Raw genomic sequence first — 15,058 nt, 5'->3', positions numbered from 1 at the left:
CTGTTTGCAATACAGTGCAGGGGCCAGGTTATGCTCGTGGCACGGGACAGTATTAGTGGTGAGAGTGGTGGAGAACATTTTCTTTACCCAGAAACCTGAAATCTTTGGCATCACGAGTGTGTTATTTGGTTCTTATCTGGATCCCAAGCTCAAGGTCCCAAACCCAGGTGAGCGGTCGCTGTGGGGCTACCTGAGAGCTCCCTGCCCTCCCTCCCTCTCTGCCCTGACAGAGTACCTGAAATATCACAGGGACCTCACCTGGGGGGCATTGAAGACCCGTGTTGGTGGAATTAAAATTTTGAGGGAAACCATAAGCACTCTCAACCACTAAGAGGCTGAGACTGGAAATGAAGTGAGGCTCACGAATGGCTCAGGGAATCTGCATTAGGAGTGGAGTGAGATGTCGGGGGAAGGGACACAGGGAGCATCAGTTCAAGGTGAGTTTTTACCTCATAGGGAATATATGGTACTCCTGGTATAGCTGCCTCTTCTTCCCCTCTTGCCGCATTGGAACATCATTTTAGTACAGATCACCTGCCTTCCTTCCTTCCTCAGGAAGGGGCTTGCAGGAGTGAATAATTCCAGAATAGGCTCCGGGACACAGAACATTTTCCCACCTCCACAAAGGTTTATTGGGTGTCTCCTGACCAACAGACGGTACGCTAAACACTAGGGATGCAAATAGGCTTGTCATAGTCTCTGTCTAGCCGAGGAGAGAGACGTACTGGAGCCGCGGTTGAGATATGTATGTGTACTATAAGAACACAAGTGAGGGTAGTCAATTCTGACTCGGAATATCTGGAAAGGCTTCAGAGAGGAGGCAATAACTGACCTTGACCTTGGAGGAGGAGGAGGTGTTCACCAGGCTAACCCTTCCCAAGTAGTACTTGTTAAATGTGTGCCTGCTTCTCGCTGAGGACGGTGGAAAAGAAAGGGAGGGGCTTGTGGCTCCTGCCCTCAAGAAAACTCACAGCTTGTTGAGACCAGCCTGGCACATCTGAGCCAATTGGAGCTCTGCACAGACAGATGGGACTGTGGAGGCGGGGGTCGGTACCAGGGGTACTCAGTGATCCAGGGTTTCCAGAGTGGCTACTCTCTCAGGGAGGACATGGTCTCTGTGAGGACAGTGCAGACCCTGGAAGGATGTTAACTGCAAGCGGCCCAGCCCCTCTGGCTCTCCTCGTCATCCTGCCAGTAGCTTGCTGGATTGGGAGGTGGGGAGGGAGGGCACGAGGGTGGGTAGAGAAGGTTGGTGGGGAGAATTTAGCGACATCGTCTCTCTCCTTACAACCCTGGTAGAGGCTGGGGTTTGCAACACGCATGCGCCAGCATACCGCGAGCATGGTGGCCCTTCAGTCCCGCACAAGCAGCACTCGCATGCCCAGCCTTTGCTTATCTGTTGCTTCCACCTGGAATGCTTTCCCTTTCTTGCCTTCGTGAAGTCTTCGCAGGCGGCTCTTTTACACTGATTTCAGGTTCACCAGCTACTTTATATGTCATTCTCTGTCCCTCATCATTAAGCTGGGTTCAGCATTGTTCTATTTTTGTTTTAGACTCCCTAGTGAGATTGTAAACACCTTGAGAGTGGGAATAATGTCTTATGCTTTTCTTTTGTTTTCTTTTCTTTTTGCGGTACGCGGGCCTCTCACTGTTGGGGCCTCTCCCGTTGCGGAGCACAGGGTCCGGACGCGCAGGCCCAGCGGCCATGGCTCACGGGCGCAGCCGCTCCGCGGCATGTGGGATCTTCCCGGACCGGGGCCCGAACCCGTGTCCCCTGCATCGGCAGGCAGACTCTCAACCACTGCGCCACCAGGGAAGCCCTGTCTTATGCTTTTCTTATCTCCCGTGAGCAATTTGTGTAGTATAAAGAGCAGGGGCTTCTGTAGACAGTCTTGGCATTGGATCCCAGCATCGCCATTTACCTTGGAACTTTGAGCTCAGTTTCCTTATTTGTGAAACGGGATTTAACACAGGGTTTTTCAACCTTGACACTGTTGGCATTTGGGGCTGGATAATCCTTTGTTGTGGGGACTGTCCTGTCTGCTGTAGGATATTTAGCACATCCTTGACCTCCACCCATTAGATGCCAGTAGCATCACTCCCTCTCCAATCATAACAATCAAAAATGTCTCCAGATGTTTTCGTGTCCTCCAAAATGTTCCTTATGTAGGTGTCCCCAGTGTAGTTCCTCATGTCAGGTTTCCCTTGTGCAGCAAAATTGCTTCCAGTTGGGAACCACTGGGATGACACTACCTGTCGGGTATGCATCAGACCTCATTGTTACTGCATCTGGAACATAGTAGACATTCCACAAATGCTGATTCTCCTTCATCCCTAGTTCACCCAGCACTCGGTGTGTTGCAGATTCATGGATCGAATGGAGCTGTGACTCCAGGTTTTAGCAGTTTGGGGTGGAAATGCCATGAACTCCCGGGTTGCCCCTACAATGCACTAACAGAGTCACTGTCATTTTCTTAATTGCAGATTGATCTGGAGCCAGAAGGAAGAGTGTATGTGATCATTGATCTCTCGGGGTCATCGGGTGAAGGTAGGAGAGTGTGAGCTCTCGTCATTGTTCTTGTCCACCGACCCTTTTGTCTTTTGGTCTCTCCCTTCCCTCCTCGGCTGAGACATATTCCAGTGACATTTAATTAATTGGCACCCTTTAAAGGAAAAGGTTATTTTGAAGATGCTTACGCCTGTGTACCAAAAGGGACCAGCCATCTGTTAGCTTTGGTGGAGCAGAGGGAAGATTTTCGACTTAGGGAGTGAGGCCAGTAAAGCAGGCGTTCCTGCGCATGGGTGCCCAGGCGGGCTTCGGTGGGGCGGCTCCTCTCCCCGGAGGTGCACGTGGGGTCAGCGCGTGTGTGGTGGCCAGGAAGTAAGACCAGTTGGTCTCACGGTATTCAGAAATGAAACAAATGAGGTGTCAAATTTCAGAATCAGAAATGTTACTTCTATAAAGAGGGATGAATGAGGAGTTTGGGATTAACATATACACACTACTATATATTATAGATAACCAACAAGGACCTACTGTATAGCACAGGGAACTATACTCAATATCTTGTAATAATCTATAAGGGAAAAAGAATTTATATGTATATATACATATATATATTTATATGTATATATACATATTTTTTATGCATATGTGTGTGTGTATAACTGAATCAAAAAAATAAAAGAAGTGTTACTTCTCTTTACCAGTTCTTTACCCAGGCAAAAGCTCTGCTCTTAAAGAGAAATAATGGGGTGAGGATATCTGCTCCCCACTAGCTGATTAAGTAGGGTATAAATGTTCTCTGATCGTTGGATTTTCCTTCTTTCTTCTTCTTACACCCTCTTCTCTCCATCCTGTCTTTGCTCACTTACTACCTTTCAAGGCTTTTCGCGTGTTGAGGGCTGAGCAGTCGGGGTAGAAGGGAAGACTGGACAATAAAACCTGTGGAAACAGGGAGATGGTGGCAGACTTGGGCTCTAGGGAGGTTGGGAATTAGGACTAAAGTTTAGTTACTGGGACCATCTTTCTTCTCCTCTTCTCTTTGTGGGCAGGGGACAGAACAGTTGGCTTTAATGTCATGGCAGAAAGATGGGACGAGCAAGGCGGGTTCTTCTTGGCAGTGAGAAAAAATGGGGATTAGAGGTTGTGGCCCCAAGGGAAAGGCACAGCTCCTGGCTGGGAGACTTGGGCGTTTTATAGCATCTCCCCAGAATACTGGGGATTATAAGCACAAAGTCACAACCCCACAGTTTTGGGGATGAAGCTCTAGTTTAAGTTTCTATAATGGAGGAGGGACTATGTAAGCAAATTTAAAGGAGCTGGTCAAATGATGCACTTGACAGTGGGGCCTGATGACTTTCATTTAACTAATTTAATCACCTGATTTCAACAGGTGTTCAGAATAATTCAATAATTGTGTGTATATGGAGCTCATGATAGAATTCAGTCCTCTCTTAATAGATCTCAATTATTTGGCATAGGTTTAAAACTTTAAACATCCTTCCAAAATTGGTCTCTTAACATTTTCTGCTCTTTATTGCAATTGCATTTTGGCGTTTCCAACTTCCCCTCTCTACTCTCAGCTCTGAACAGCCCAGAATAGAAACTATTGTAGAAGATTTAGAGATCTAACAATATTTAGTATGAATTATTCAAGATGTACAAAAGGGCCTAAAATATAATAAAATGGGTACCAGTGTACCCGCCACCCAGATTAAGAAATAAAGCATCCAGTAAGGTAAAGCCTTGCCTTACTTTTAACACAGCGTGTGATCCCAAATTTACCAGACTTTGCAATATTACAATGGTCTCCTGATTGTTGATACTGGTGAAACATTTGCTGAGCAAAATCAATCCCCCTTTTTCCTTACATAATGTATATGCAACAGGATAATTAACTAAATATGTATTCCCTGTGCCAAGACCCTGGGCAATCAATGGGAGGCTTGGATTATTTTTTTCTTTGAAAAGATTAACGACTTGCAAAATTATAGAAGACATCCTTTTTTACATTAGAGGGGAAGGATATGGACAAATGAATGAATAAATAAATAAGAGGCAATTGCTTTTTTTCTTCTTGCTTCTACAGTTTATTGCATGTGAATGACCAAAGCAGTTTTCATTAGACTGAACTCATAGCCTATTTTTTTTATCTCTTTCATCTAAAGAAAATAGAGTTTACTTCAGAAATGCTGACACATGCCAGACTCTGTCAAGTGTTAGCATGTGTTGCTCTGAAGAAAAGAAGTTTTTCTGCTTTTTCTTAATTGCTTTTCCTGGATTTGGAATTCTTTCTCTGGATAGTGGGAAGGACTTCCAGTAATCTCTTTCTAGAAGCTGATCTTGGTGTGTTCTGTTTGTGTTCTCCACATCTGTTCTCCCACTCCTGCTGCTGGGACTGTGAGCGCTCCTGGCCCAGAGGTGGCTTTGTTTTTGGAAGGATTGAGAGGGTGAGAAGAGGAATGGGAGAATGAGTAGCCACAACACTTGCTATCTGGGTTGCATGGGAAGGGTCCAGGGCAAAAACACGGTTGTCACACCCAGACTATGGGCATTCATTGATTCTTATTTAGGTCCCTTTCTTTAGTGAAAATTCCTAACTCTATATTCTGAGAAAGGGTGAAAAAGAGAATTGAAATGAGGCACAGCTGACATTTTCACCACTCTATTATTCTGCCATCAAGCATCCCTTCAGCTCACCTATTTCAAGTGCTCCAGTCAGTCCCATCAATGGAAAAAAAGATATTCGTAGCAATTGCACAAACGCTACACCACATGCAAATACCAAAGAGCCCAGAGAAAGGTATGGGGGTGAGACTGTGTGAATACACCCCCTTCTTCTGGGATGTGCTAAAGGATTCTTTTTTCTTGCTAACGTGCTGTAGAAAGCCTGGATGTTTACGTCTGCTAGAGCTGGGGTTAATGTGCTTTCTAACTATTTAATAAAATTCCATTGCTTTCACGTCCTGTGCAGTTCATCATAATGGGATTTGACTGGTGTGTGCTTTAGCTAAACCCGGCAACCTAACCCCAGGTGTAAGGGGTCAGGCTGGATGACAGTCAAGGTCATTTCTGGTCATGCAATTTTGATCGTCGGTATAATGTGAATAGACATCTATCAGAGCTCAAGGCTGAAGGCTGGCTAATATCTGTAGCCAGTAGAAGGGATTGACAGGTACAGTGCCAGGAACTTTACCTATGTTATCCCATGTAGTAAACCTTCTTAGGATGTTTTGTGTGTTGCTCCAGGCTCGGGTGCCTCTTAGTGTTTGCTTTTATCGTAAGTAATGGCCATGGGGCTTCCTCGTAAACATGGCACTACAGGGTCACCAGATACTTAAATCAGAGCATAATTAGCCCGGGCAACAGAAGCATAAGCAACAATGGATGTAGTTCTCAGTTGTGCAAATTACTATTTCCTGTTGTGGACATTAGTTAATATTTCTTCCTTTTTTGTGATGTAATTTGTATATTACTTCTATTCTTCATAGTAATAGGACAGTGAACCATCATTTGCAGGCTCCCCAGAGGAGGGGCAGTCAGGGTCTGACCCAGGGATTTCTAGGCTCTTCTTCCCCCACCTTCCTTCCAGGTGTCGTGTTCACCCAGGAGAGTTTTTCGGAGTCTTAGGCAACAATAGAAAGAACAAGAAGTGGGCCTCAGTGGTATGTTTGGGTCCCCAAACTGTTTCTCCAATAAAATGCCAAAGATACAAAATAATTGGAGTGGTTTTTGCAGCACGTCCATCACAAATACTGTGGTTAGATCAGGTTGTGGAATGAGTGCATATTGTGGAAGCAGAAGATGAAGAGGTGGGCTCAGGATCCAGCCCTCTGCCCTTCTTTCTATAGCCACAGGCTCCAGAAAGCATTCAATATCCTCTCTGGGACCGGCAGCAGAGAGAAGAAAGAGAGAGCCTTAGGAGTCCACAGTCCTGAATGTAAATCCTGTCTCCGGTGCCTACTAGTTTAGAGCTTCAGATTTCTCACCCATCTGTGGGGATAATGGAATGTGTGGTAGGTATTATGATAGGACTGCTATAAGGACAGTGCCCTCACATAAAGGTGACACTCAGTAAATATCCTAAAGGCCCTGGAGACCTGAGGGCAGGGAGGTGAGCAACGTTCTAACCCAGTGCCCAGGAAGGAGCAGCAGGCAGGGTATCCAGGGAAGCAGTTTGAGGGCAGGTTTCTGACTCTGGGGTGTGGCATATCCAAAAGGTCCAAGAATAGAGCAAGGTGACAAAGAGGTAACTCATAGAATAATATCTGTATCTGGCAGGGCCTATGAGGTTGCTTTTTGCAGAGTTCAGACCTTCCCATAGTTTTGCCCCATTTTCTGTCTTTCTCTTTCTTCCCAACCCTTCCCCCATTGAAGTATTTCCCAGAAGAACATTCTTTAGCTTGTCTGTGTCCTGTGGCCCTTAATGTTAGAAATGTCTCCTTGTCAGAGCCTGGGCTTGTGCCCTCTCTTCTCAGTGCAGACAGAACATGTTGTCCTTACACTCTCATCGGTCCTGGGTAAAAGCCCTGCATATATTTGAAGACAGTTATTAAATCTCTCTTCTTCAGGCTGAATCAATCAAACCCCTTAACCTTTCTGAAGAGAGAGTTTAGAAATCTTATCTCATCTTTGCAGCTCTCTTCTGGACTTTTTTTCAAGTTGCACAGACAGGTAGACATGATCAAACCTGCTTTGCTTCGTTCTAAAATGATCATGTGTGTATAGCAAGTATTACCCGCTGGTGGGAGATGGTGACTTTGAGAGGTCAAGTGATATGCCTGTGGCCAAACAGTTGATTACAAGGCCCTGTTGGGTCCAGACCCCAGGCTACGATCCAGGGCCCTGCCTGGATCATGGCCCTAATCATGGCCCCATGAGTTTGCCAACAAAGACCTCCTCGCTGCTTTTAACATTTTAGTGCTTTTCTTCAGGAAGCTTTTTACAGAAATAGGAAGGTAAAGTTTATAGCTTTGAATCCAAAGATGACCCAGCAAGTCCCTTTCATAAATCAGCAGATCTCTTTTCCACTCTCTTTGAAATGAAAACTCCCATGGTCCCAGTTCAGTTCTGGTCAGCTCCTTGTCAGGCTCTCTGTAAGGTGGATCCTTAACTAAGTCTTGGTCGGACTCATCCCAGCAGGTTAGTAATCTTTCTTACCTGTGTCCATGGCAAGCATTAGAGCACTGCCTTCAGGGCTGAAATAGAGAGGTAGGCCTTCCTCTTGACCCTCTGCCACTGGTAGTTTTTATCTAGATAACGTCTTTCAGATTCCAGGGTCCCACTGATGCTTCAGTTCATAAGAAGTCTACCCTTTTCCTTAGAATTTCTGCATTATTTAATCCAATGCCTTCTGATGATCAGATAATTAAGAAGAACCATTCATTCAAATGAAAAGTAGTCACTAATGCACTTTAGCAAATGTGCCCAGTTTGGTGCCCATGCTGAATCGGGCGACAGGGAAGTGGAAGATGAGAGATGGCATTTACAAGAACACATGGCCCTTGACTTCAAGGAGCTTGCAATTCAATTAGGAATCCTAGGCTTACCTGAAGGCCAAAAGCATTAGGGAACAAGGCAAGGCAGTATCACATTGAGTGCCTAATTTGGTGTTACCAGGAGTTCTCCAAATGGGAATAAATTGAAGCCAGAATAACCAGGGAAGTTCAAGAAAGAGGCAGGGCTTGGGCTGAAAAGGAAAAGTTAGGTAGACTGGATTGACAGGGAAGAAGCAGGGAGGCCATTCTTTTTTTTCTTTTTTTTTTTTTAAATACTTATTTATTTGGCTACGCCGGGTCATAGTGGCTGCACAAGGGATCTTCATTGCCACATGTGGGCTCCTAGTTGTGGCATGTGGGACCTTGTTCCCTGACCAGGGATCTAACCTGGGCCTCCTGCATCAGGAGCGCAGAGTCTTAACCACTGGACCACCAGGAAAGTCCCAGGGAGGCCATTCTGAGTAGAGGGGATCATGCCATCATTATCAAAGACAGCTTTGAAGCTCTTATTTTTAGGTAAGTCTGGAGAGACACGATAAATTAAATAGATGCAATTTGTGTTCTCAGGGTGCTTCCAAACAGAGTCATCAGTGTGGCGGACAGACATTTTCAAACAAGAAAATGAAATACCTTAAATGATGAAGCTGTATTTGAAGACTGAAGGCAGTTCTTTCTGGGTGTGTCTTCATGGTCAAGGCTTCTCACTTACCTTGGTCACCAGGGAGAAGGGATGTTCTAGGTCAAGTATGGTCAAGTCTGGGACATTGAGTAGAGCACATTTTATAAGCATGGGACTTAAGTGAGTAGGAGGTCAAGCCTGGTACAGGCATCCCTGTATATCTTTTCTGCACTCTCTTGTTTCTCCCTCAGCAGTCTTATGGAGTCCCATGGTAAGCCCTCCACCACCCTCAACCTTCTCCTCCTCTCCAGACTATCTAGCTAGTGTCCCGGCGTCAAGCCCTGACACTCCCACCCTTTTCAAGTTCTGTCCAGTCTCTAATGAGAAACATTGCTCGACATGTTAAAGGGAGCCCTTACTCTCCCAAATCGGGGATTTCAAAGTCAGGCACTTGCTCCAAGGAGCTGATAGGTCTGCCTCCTGTGAGGTGCCTCAGGCAATAAGATGGTGTCCTGCTCACCCCACGGCGTCCCCAGACATCCATGGACAAGTTGGATTCTCCAGTAGCATGTGGGGAACAGAAACAGCCTCAGCATTTGATAAGGGTGGAAATAACAAAAGTCAGATGTTCAAAAACATTGATCTTGCAACGTGTACCCCGCATTCCCCCGACCCAGCATCACTGCTTGCCATTGCTACTCAGACTCAGGGAGTGGACCCTCTTTTTTCCAGATTTTTGTCTCCATCCTTTGTCCTGATAGAGTAAATGCTTGTTCCTGGAAGTGGCCATATGCACCAGATGAGACAGGGGGAGTCAGCTTGAAAGCAACGAGTAGCTAAACCCCCATCAAGAGGTTTCTCATGTCACAGAGACAATGCTAAAAGGCTTGATGAGAAATACGCCAAGAAACCCTCATTTCCTTCCAGATAAGCTCGAGGTGCACAGCAGTTCCTCTGAAATGAATCATCCACAGTTAACAACACCAAATGCCAACCATTAGCAGATGAAAAACAGAATTGAATCCTGAGTGTTTGGAGAGCAGAGCCCTTTAGGATCACTACCAAAGCCTCCTTCCTCTCGGCCATTACGGGAGCGTAGATGTGCATTTTCTATTGACGTGTGTGCCTGTTTTACTAATGAAGTAATTGAAGGAGGGAGACTCAGGTTGAAGAAATAAGCTTATAGAGAGGGTGGGTTTATAATAGATCCTTAGTCAAGAAGTGGGCCCCGTGTTTCCTGGCGGGGCCTCCAACTCTGTCTCTGTTGTCTTGCTACACATCATTTCTTTGTCTTATAAAGAAGATGGTTTCAGGAAATTCATGTTTGCAGCTCAGATCGTGGGTCAAAGTGGCTTATAATTGAATTGTTTACTGTTGTTGATGTCCTTGTGATTTGGCTTAAAACAAAAGGGTATTTCCATTCATCTAACCTAATTTAGAGAGTTGTCTTTCAGGACCCATTACTTTATTCTTTTATCCAGTTGAAATTGGCCACTGCTGACAGTTTTATTGATTTTCCTTATTACCTAGCTTCGTTGAAACATTCACATTTTCACAATCAAGTGCATTCGCCATCTTATTCAAGCTGCTTTTATTTTCCTCCTTTGTTATAAATCTTTGGTGTGAGCTTGTGGGGGCCTGTGAGAGTGTGTGCTTTTGCCCATATACATACAGCTGAGAACGAACGTCTGTGAATCTCCCATTCTAAGCTCCCCTTCGTCCTCCTTGTCCCTCATTGGAGTCATCATTTATTTACTTACCTAAGAAGTACTAGGCCCTGGGAGTATAGAGTTAATGAAGATGGTCCCTGCTCTAGGGCATCTGTACTCTTACAGACGGAGGCGGGCACTAGACCAGTAAGTACAGTAATATGTTTTATCAGTTGGGTAGCTGTTGGGAGAACAGGGTGCAGTGGGACCACCACGGAGACTGCTCTTTCTAGAGTAGGCAGTCAGTAAATGACAACCACCGATACTTCCTTCCACATGCACGCATCAGCTCCATGGCAACCATGAAAGGCAGGTAATAACTGTTATCCTCTTTTCTTGGTTGAGGAGGCAGAGCCGCTGTCCACTGAAGGTCATCCAATCAGAAGATAAAATAAAGGCAGAGTAGGACTTGATTTACCAAAATGTGAACTTTTCAGGAATACATCTGATTTATAGATTAATTTATTCAACATAGAGCTATTGGGCACCTTTTCCAGTTACTCTTCTCAGTACGAGGGGCACAGAAGTGAACAGTGAAAACAGAAATCCCTGTCCTTAGGCACCTTCCATTCTAGTGGACATGCTTGCCTGTGTGTCAGCTGTCTCTTCAAGATACATCACACACTGGGAACAGCAGTTGCCTCTGGGGAAGGGAAGGGGTGAATTTAGAAAGGAGGAAACCTTTCTTGTCAATGCCGATAATCTTGGTTTTCTTTCCCATTGATGGGTATGAGCTGCTAAAACGATTACTCAGAAAATTGGAAACAAAATGAATTAGGTGGAAATGTGACCATTCCCGTACCTACGGAGACCGTGACTTGCCCATGGCCAGAGGTTATGACAGGTTTCAGAAGACCCAGGCAGAGAGGAATGACTGGCTTAATCCATAGCGTGAACGTCTAAGGGCAGGGAGCTCAGAAATAGTGCGCATGGCCCACTTCATGTCCTCCGTCGCCCAAGACACCTCTGATTTGGAGTGGGAAATACTGAAATTCAGGATTCCCTCCGATAGTGCCCATCACCGAGGACTGAATGCTCCCAACGTGGAGAGGCAGGTGGGCTAGGTAGCCAGACTCCGTGGAGCGAGTGATGATGAACGATGCACACAGAGCGTTCATTCCAGGGAGCCGCTGGCCTCTGCGTGCCCCGTCCTGCTGCTGAGAGGCTGCACCCCTCTGGATGGACAATCCCACGTGGGCGTTTTTACTAGTGCCAGGCAGCACTCTCCAGCGTTTAGGGTCAGCTGCTCCTGTCCCAAGCTTGGCCATCTCCACACACCGAGAGGCTTCGCTAGCTGGGGTCCCTTCTGCCCAGCTAAGCAGGGCGCACTGGCTGTCAGTGGGTTATTCCTACTCTGCAGACCCTCAAGTTTGCCTCTTTCCTGACACTGAGAATAATGGTCATGTTTTAGTTCAGAGAGCTGTTGCCTGCAGCAGAAACCCGTGGTCTCAACTATTAGCCAGGTATAAATTCTTTGGGAACTGTCGGGAAGAATGAAGTCAGGGGAAGTTAAGTCCGCTTTCAGGTGTATCTGTGTGTTATTGGGACTAGGATTTCGTAGACACCTGGATATTAGCTTTTGTTCCACAGTTGGTTAATTACTGAATGTATTGATTGATTCAACAGATGTATCTGGAGAGTCTGTTGCCTGCCTGGCACCATGCAAGAGTTGGAGAAACAAAGATGTAAAAGACATAGGCCTTGCCCTTGAGGAGCTCCCAAGCTAGGGCACGTCAGGCAACAAATCATCTGTTCCACTTGGACCTCCGTGGCCTCCTTGGTACACAGAGAGGGAGGTGGGACTAATGGCCCCTTGGCCCTCTGCAGTGCTGAGTTAAAACCAAGAGAAGTTTGCATAGAGCTGGGCACCTGGAAGGAGGAAGGGAGGCAGAACAAAAATTTTAAGCCAAATCTCTGTAGAGAGATTATTTTATTTAAGCGTAAATGGATCTGCCATTTTATCATCCCTATTTTACAGATGGGAAAACTGAGGCTTAAAGAGTTTTAAGAATGTAAATCAGGCTTCCCTGGTGGCACAGTGGTTGAGAGTCCGCCTGCTGATGCAGGGGGCGCGGGTTCGTGCCCCGGTCTAGGAAGATCCCACATGCCGCGGAGCGGCTGGGCCCGTGAGCCGTGGCCGCTGAGCCTGCGCGTCCGGAGCCTGTGCTCCACAACGGGAGAGGCCACAACAGGGAGAGGCCCGTGTACCGCAAAAAAAAAAAAAAAAAAAAAAGGATGTGAATCACCCGGATCCTGTGAAGACGCAGATTCCAACTCCTCAGTGGGCCTGGGGTGGGGCCTGAGGGGGACAACAGTTTGAGGAGTGAGAGTCTCTTAAGACCTGTGATTTCCCCTCTGAACCAGTTTCTATGGGATTGAAAATTAAGAGGGAAATCTGCTTTCTCTCTTGCCCAACTTCCAATCATTTAGTCTTTCTAAAGTCAAGAATTTTGAATCCCTTTTTGTTTAGTATCCTTCCCCCCACCTTCTCCTTTCTTCTGGAAAAGGGCTCGGAAGGCACTTGGCGTATTCTTAGGGAGGTAGGCAATGTCCAGGCCCTGGTGTTCCAGTCCCGGCTTTAATCATCGGCAGAAGGTCAAAATGGATAGCATCAGTGCTCTTCAGCTAGGAGAACAGGCACCAGTTTATACCAGGAAACTGAAAAGCAACCAGTCAGGGTATTGGATTTTTTTGTTTTTGTGTTTGTTTTTCTATAAATACCCTCAAGTATTGAGTGGTGCTTGAATTTGATCCCACTGTGCTAATTTTCTCCTGATTCCTGGGGCTTTAATTAAAATAACTCACCCAGGGACCTTGCTAAAACTTACCTCTACGTGATCCTCCTCTGAGGTAGGCACGTTGCACCTGCCTTTAATGGATGGGGAAACGCAGGGGGAGTTCTGGGTTAGGTGCTGGGTACACAGTAGGGGCATAATTTTTAACTTGTCGCATAAATGAATGCATGACTAAATGAAATAACAGGAGAAGTGTCACTATAAAAGGAAATTATGGAGAGAAACAAGGTGTTGGGACTGATGTTGCTTTGGATAACCGGTTGTTTCATGTTCCAGTGTACAGTCAGTTTCACGGGTGGGCGTGGGCCTGCATGATTACTTTCTGTGCCTAGCACTTATGAGGGGCGCTCTGAGGCCACCTCAGGGTCTCCACACACACCAAGTCCCCTATTATAATATCCTGTACCCTTCCTGTTAATTCAACTTCTTCTCTGTTCTTTCAGAATTTGATTTCAAGTTTGTCTCCTCCTGGGAGCCTTCCCACGCTCGCCCACCCACCCCAGCCTGCTGGTTCACACACTGTGCTCCCACACTCCTCTGTGTCTTTCTGTATAAGCATGTACTCAGATATTTACATTGTGTCTATAACTAGAGTCCTGGTTGTACCCTGCCTACCCCAGCGAGCCACAAGTTATTCAAGGGCAGAGGCTTCTAGAACATGGGCTTCGAGCTGAGAGCTGGCCCAGTGCACATGAGGCTCCCGGCTGGTCTCGTGATATAGCCGCACTGAGCCTAGGGTGCTGTCCTGCCATTCGGACTACACAAAGCCAGACTGGGAACAAGGGCCATCTCTGTAGTTGGGGCCTCTTTGTCCACTGGGGAGCCAGACCACCCCAAGCCATTGTGGGCCTGGCTATCATGGTGGCACCGACAAAGTCCATGGGAGTCCTGATATCACAGGGCCTCTTGGTGCTGGGCACGAGGCCCCCAGTTAGCTCCACTGAATTCAGCAGAAGCAGCCTTCTGATGAAGTGTAGTGGGAGCAACCTCTTTACTGAAATCAGAAGCTTGGATTCTGTTCCTGGCCCTGCTTCCATTTTGAAGGTGAACGAATGATTGTTTCTGGCCCTCAGCTGGATGGCATCAAAGGCATTAAGATGCTATGATTCAGTGAATGCTCAGGAGTTTGGATTCTAAGATTTAAGACTCTCTGAATACAGGTGTGAGCCAATGAGAAGGTTTCCTAATCTCTCTTTATACTTATCACGAGGGAGCCAGACTCAATTATTCCTCAGCAAAACACAGGACCCTGAGTAGTGGGTGAGGCATGGTGGGTATCGTAAGAACTTAAAGTGTTGCCAAGACAAATAGGGAGAGAACTTATCCCGTGGCTCCTTAGGGCAGCTCTGGGACCAGAGGGGTAGAAGTTACAGGGAGGCAACTTAAGCTTAGTTTAGTAACTACTCGTTAGCAGTTAAGTACATCTGAGCAGTAAGTAGGGAGCTCTCCATCTCTGCAGGTATTCAGAGACTGAATGAGCATTTTAAAAAATTGTAGAAAAGATTCCTCTTCTAATGATCTTTTGTAAGATGTGAATATCTGTAACAACTTCCATAAGTATCTACAAATGGAGGATCAGGGAACTGTTTATCTTATTTGAAAAAAATCCAAGGTCTGCATGGAAAAAAAGGTAGAGAAAAAGAGTGTATGAAATAATAGGAAAAGGGAATCAGCTGGATCGCAGCATCTATTTACAGAATAGTTGTATTTCTTGAAAATTTAGTCACAAATGGAAGTGTTGAAACTTGAGTCTTATTTCCAAAGATCTGGGGAAGGATTCTGTTTGAGTGGACCCCAAATTGTGTGAACCCCTCCTGGAAGCCTTTTTTAAGTGGAATAATCTCTTGTAACACCAATCTCCCTCCTTAATTCTCTCTCACATGGGGATGCACGTGGAGTTCAATTAAAGAGTGGTCCATTGGTTGAGCAGGTCC

The 15,058-nt window shown here is 46.0% G+C and overlaps 1 protein-coding gene across 1 annotated transcript in view; it reads left to right on the top strand.

The window, feature by feature from the left end:
• PRKCE (protein kinase C epsilon) overlaps positions 1-15,058 on the top strand; it is a 510,565-nt gene that overhangs the window by 184,406 nt on the left and 311,101 nt on the right. The window contains exon 3 of the mRNA XM_079940859.1: positions 2,485-2,548. Within this exon, the coding sequence (XP_079796985.1) occupies positions 2,485-2,548 (64 nt within the window). The remainder of the gene's footprint in view (positions 1-2,484; positions 2,549-15,058) is intronic.

The sequence above is a fragment of the Stenella coeruleoalba genome (assembly GCF_951394435.1).
Source record: "Stenella coeruleoalba genome assembly, chromosome: 13".
NCBI classification, from domain to species: domain Eukaryota; kingdom Metazoa; phylum Chordata; class Mammalia; order Artiodactyla; family Delphinidae; genus Stenella; species Stenella coeruleoalba.
This window is presented reverse-complemented; position numbering and strand designations above follow the sequence as displayed.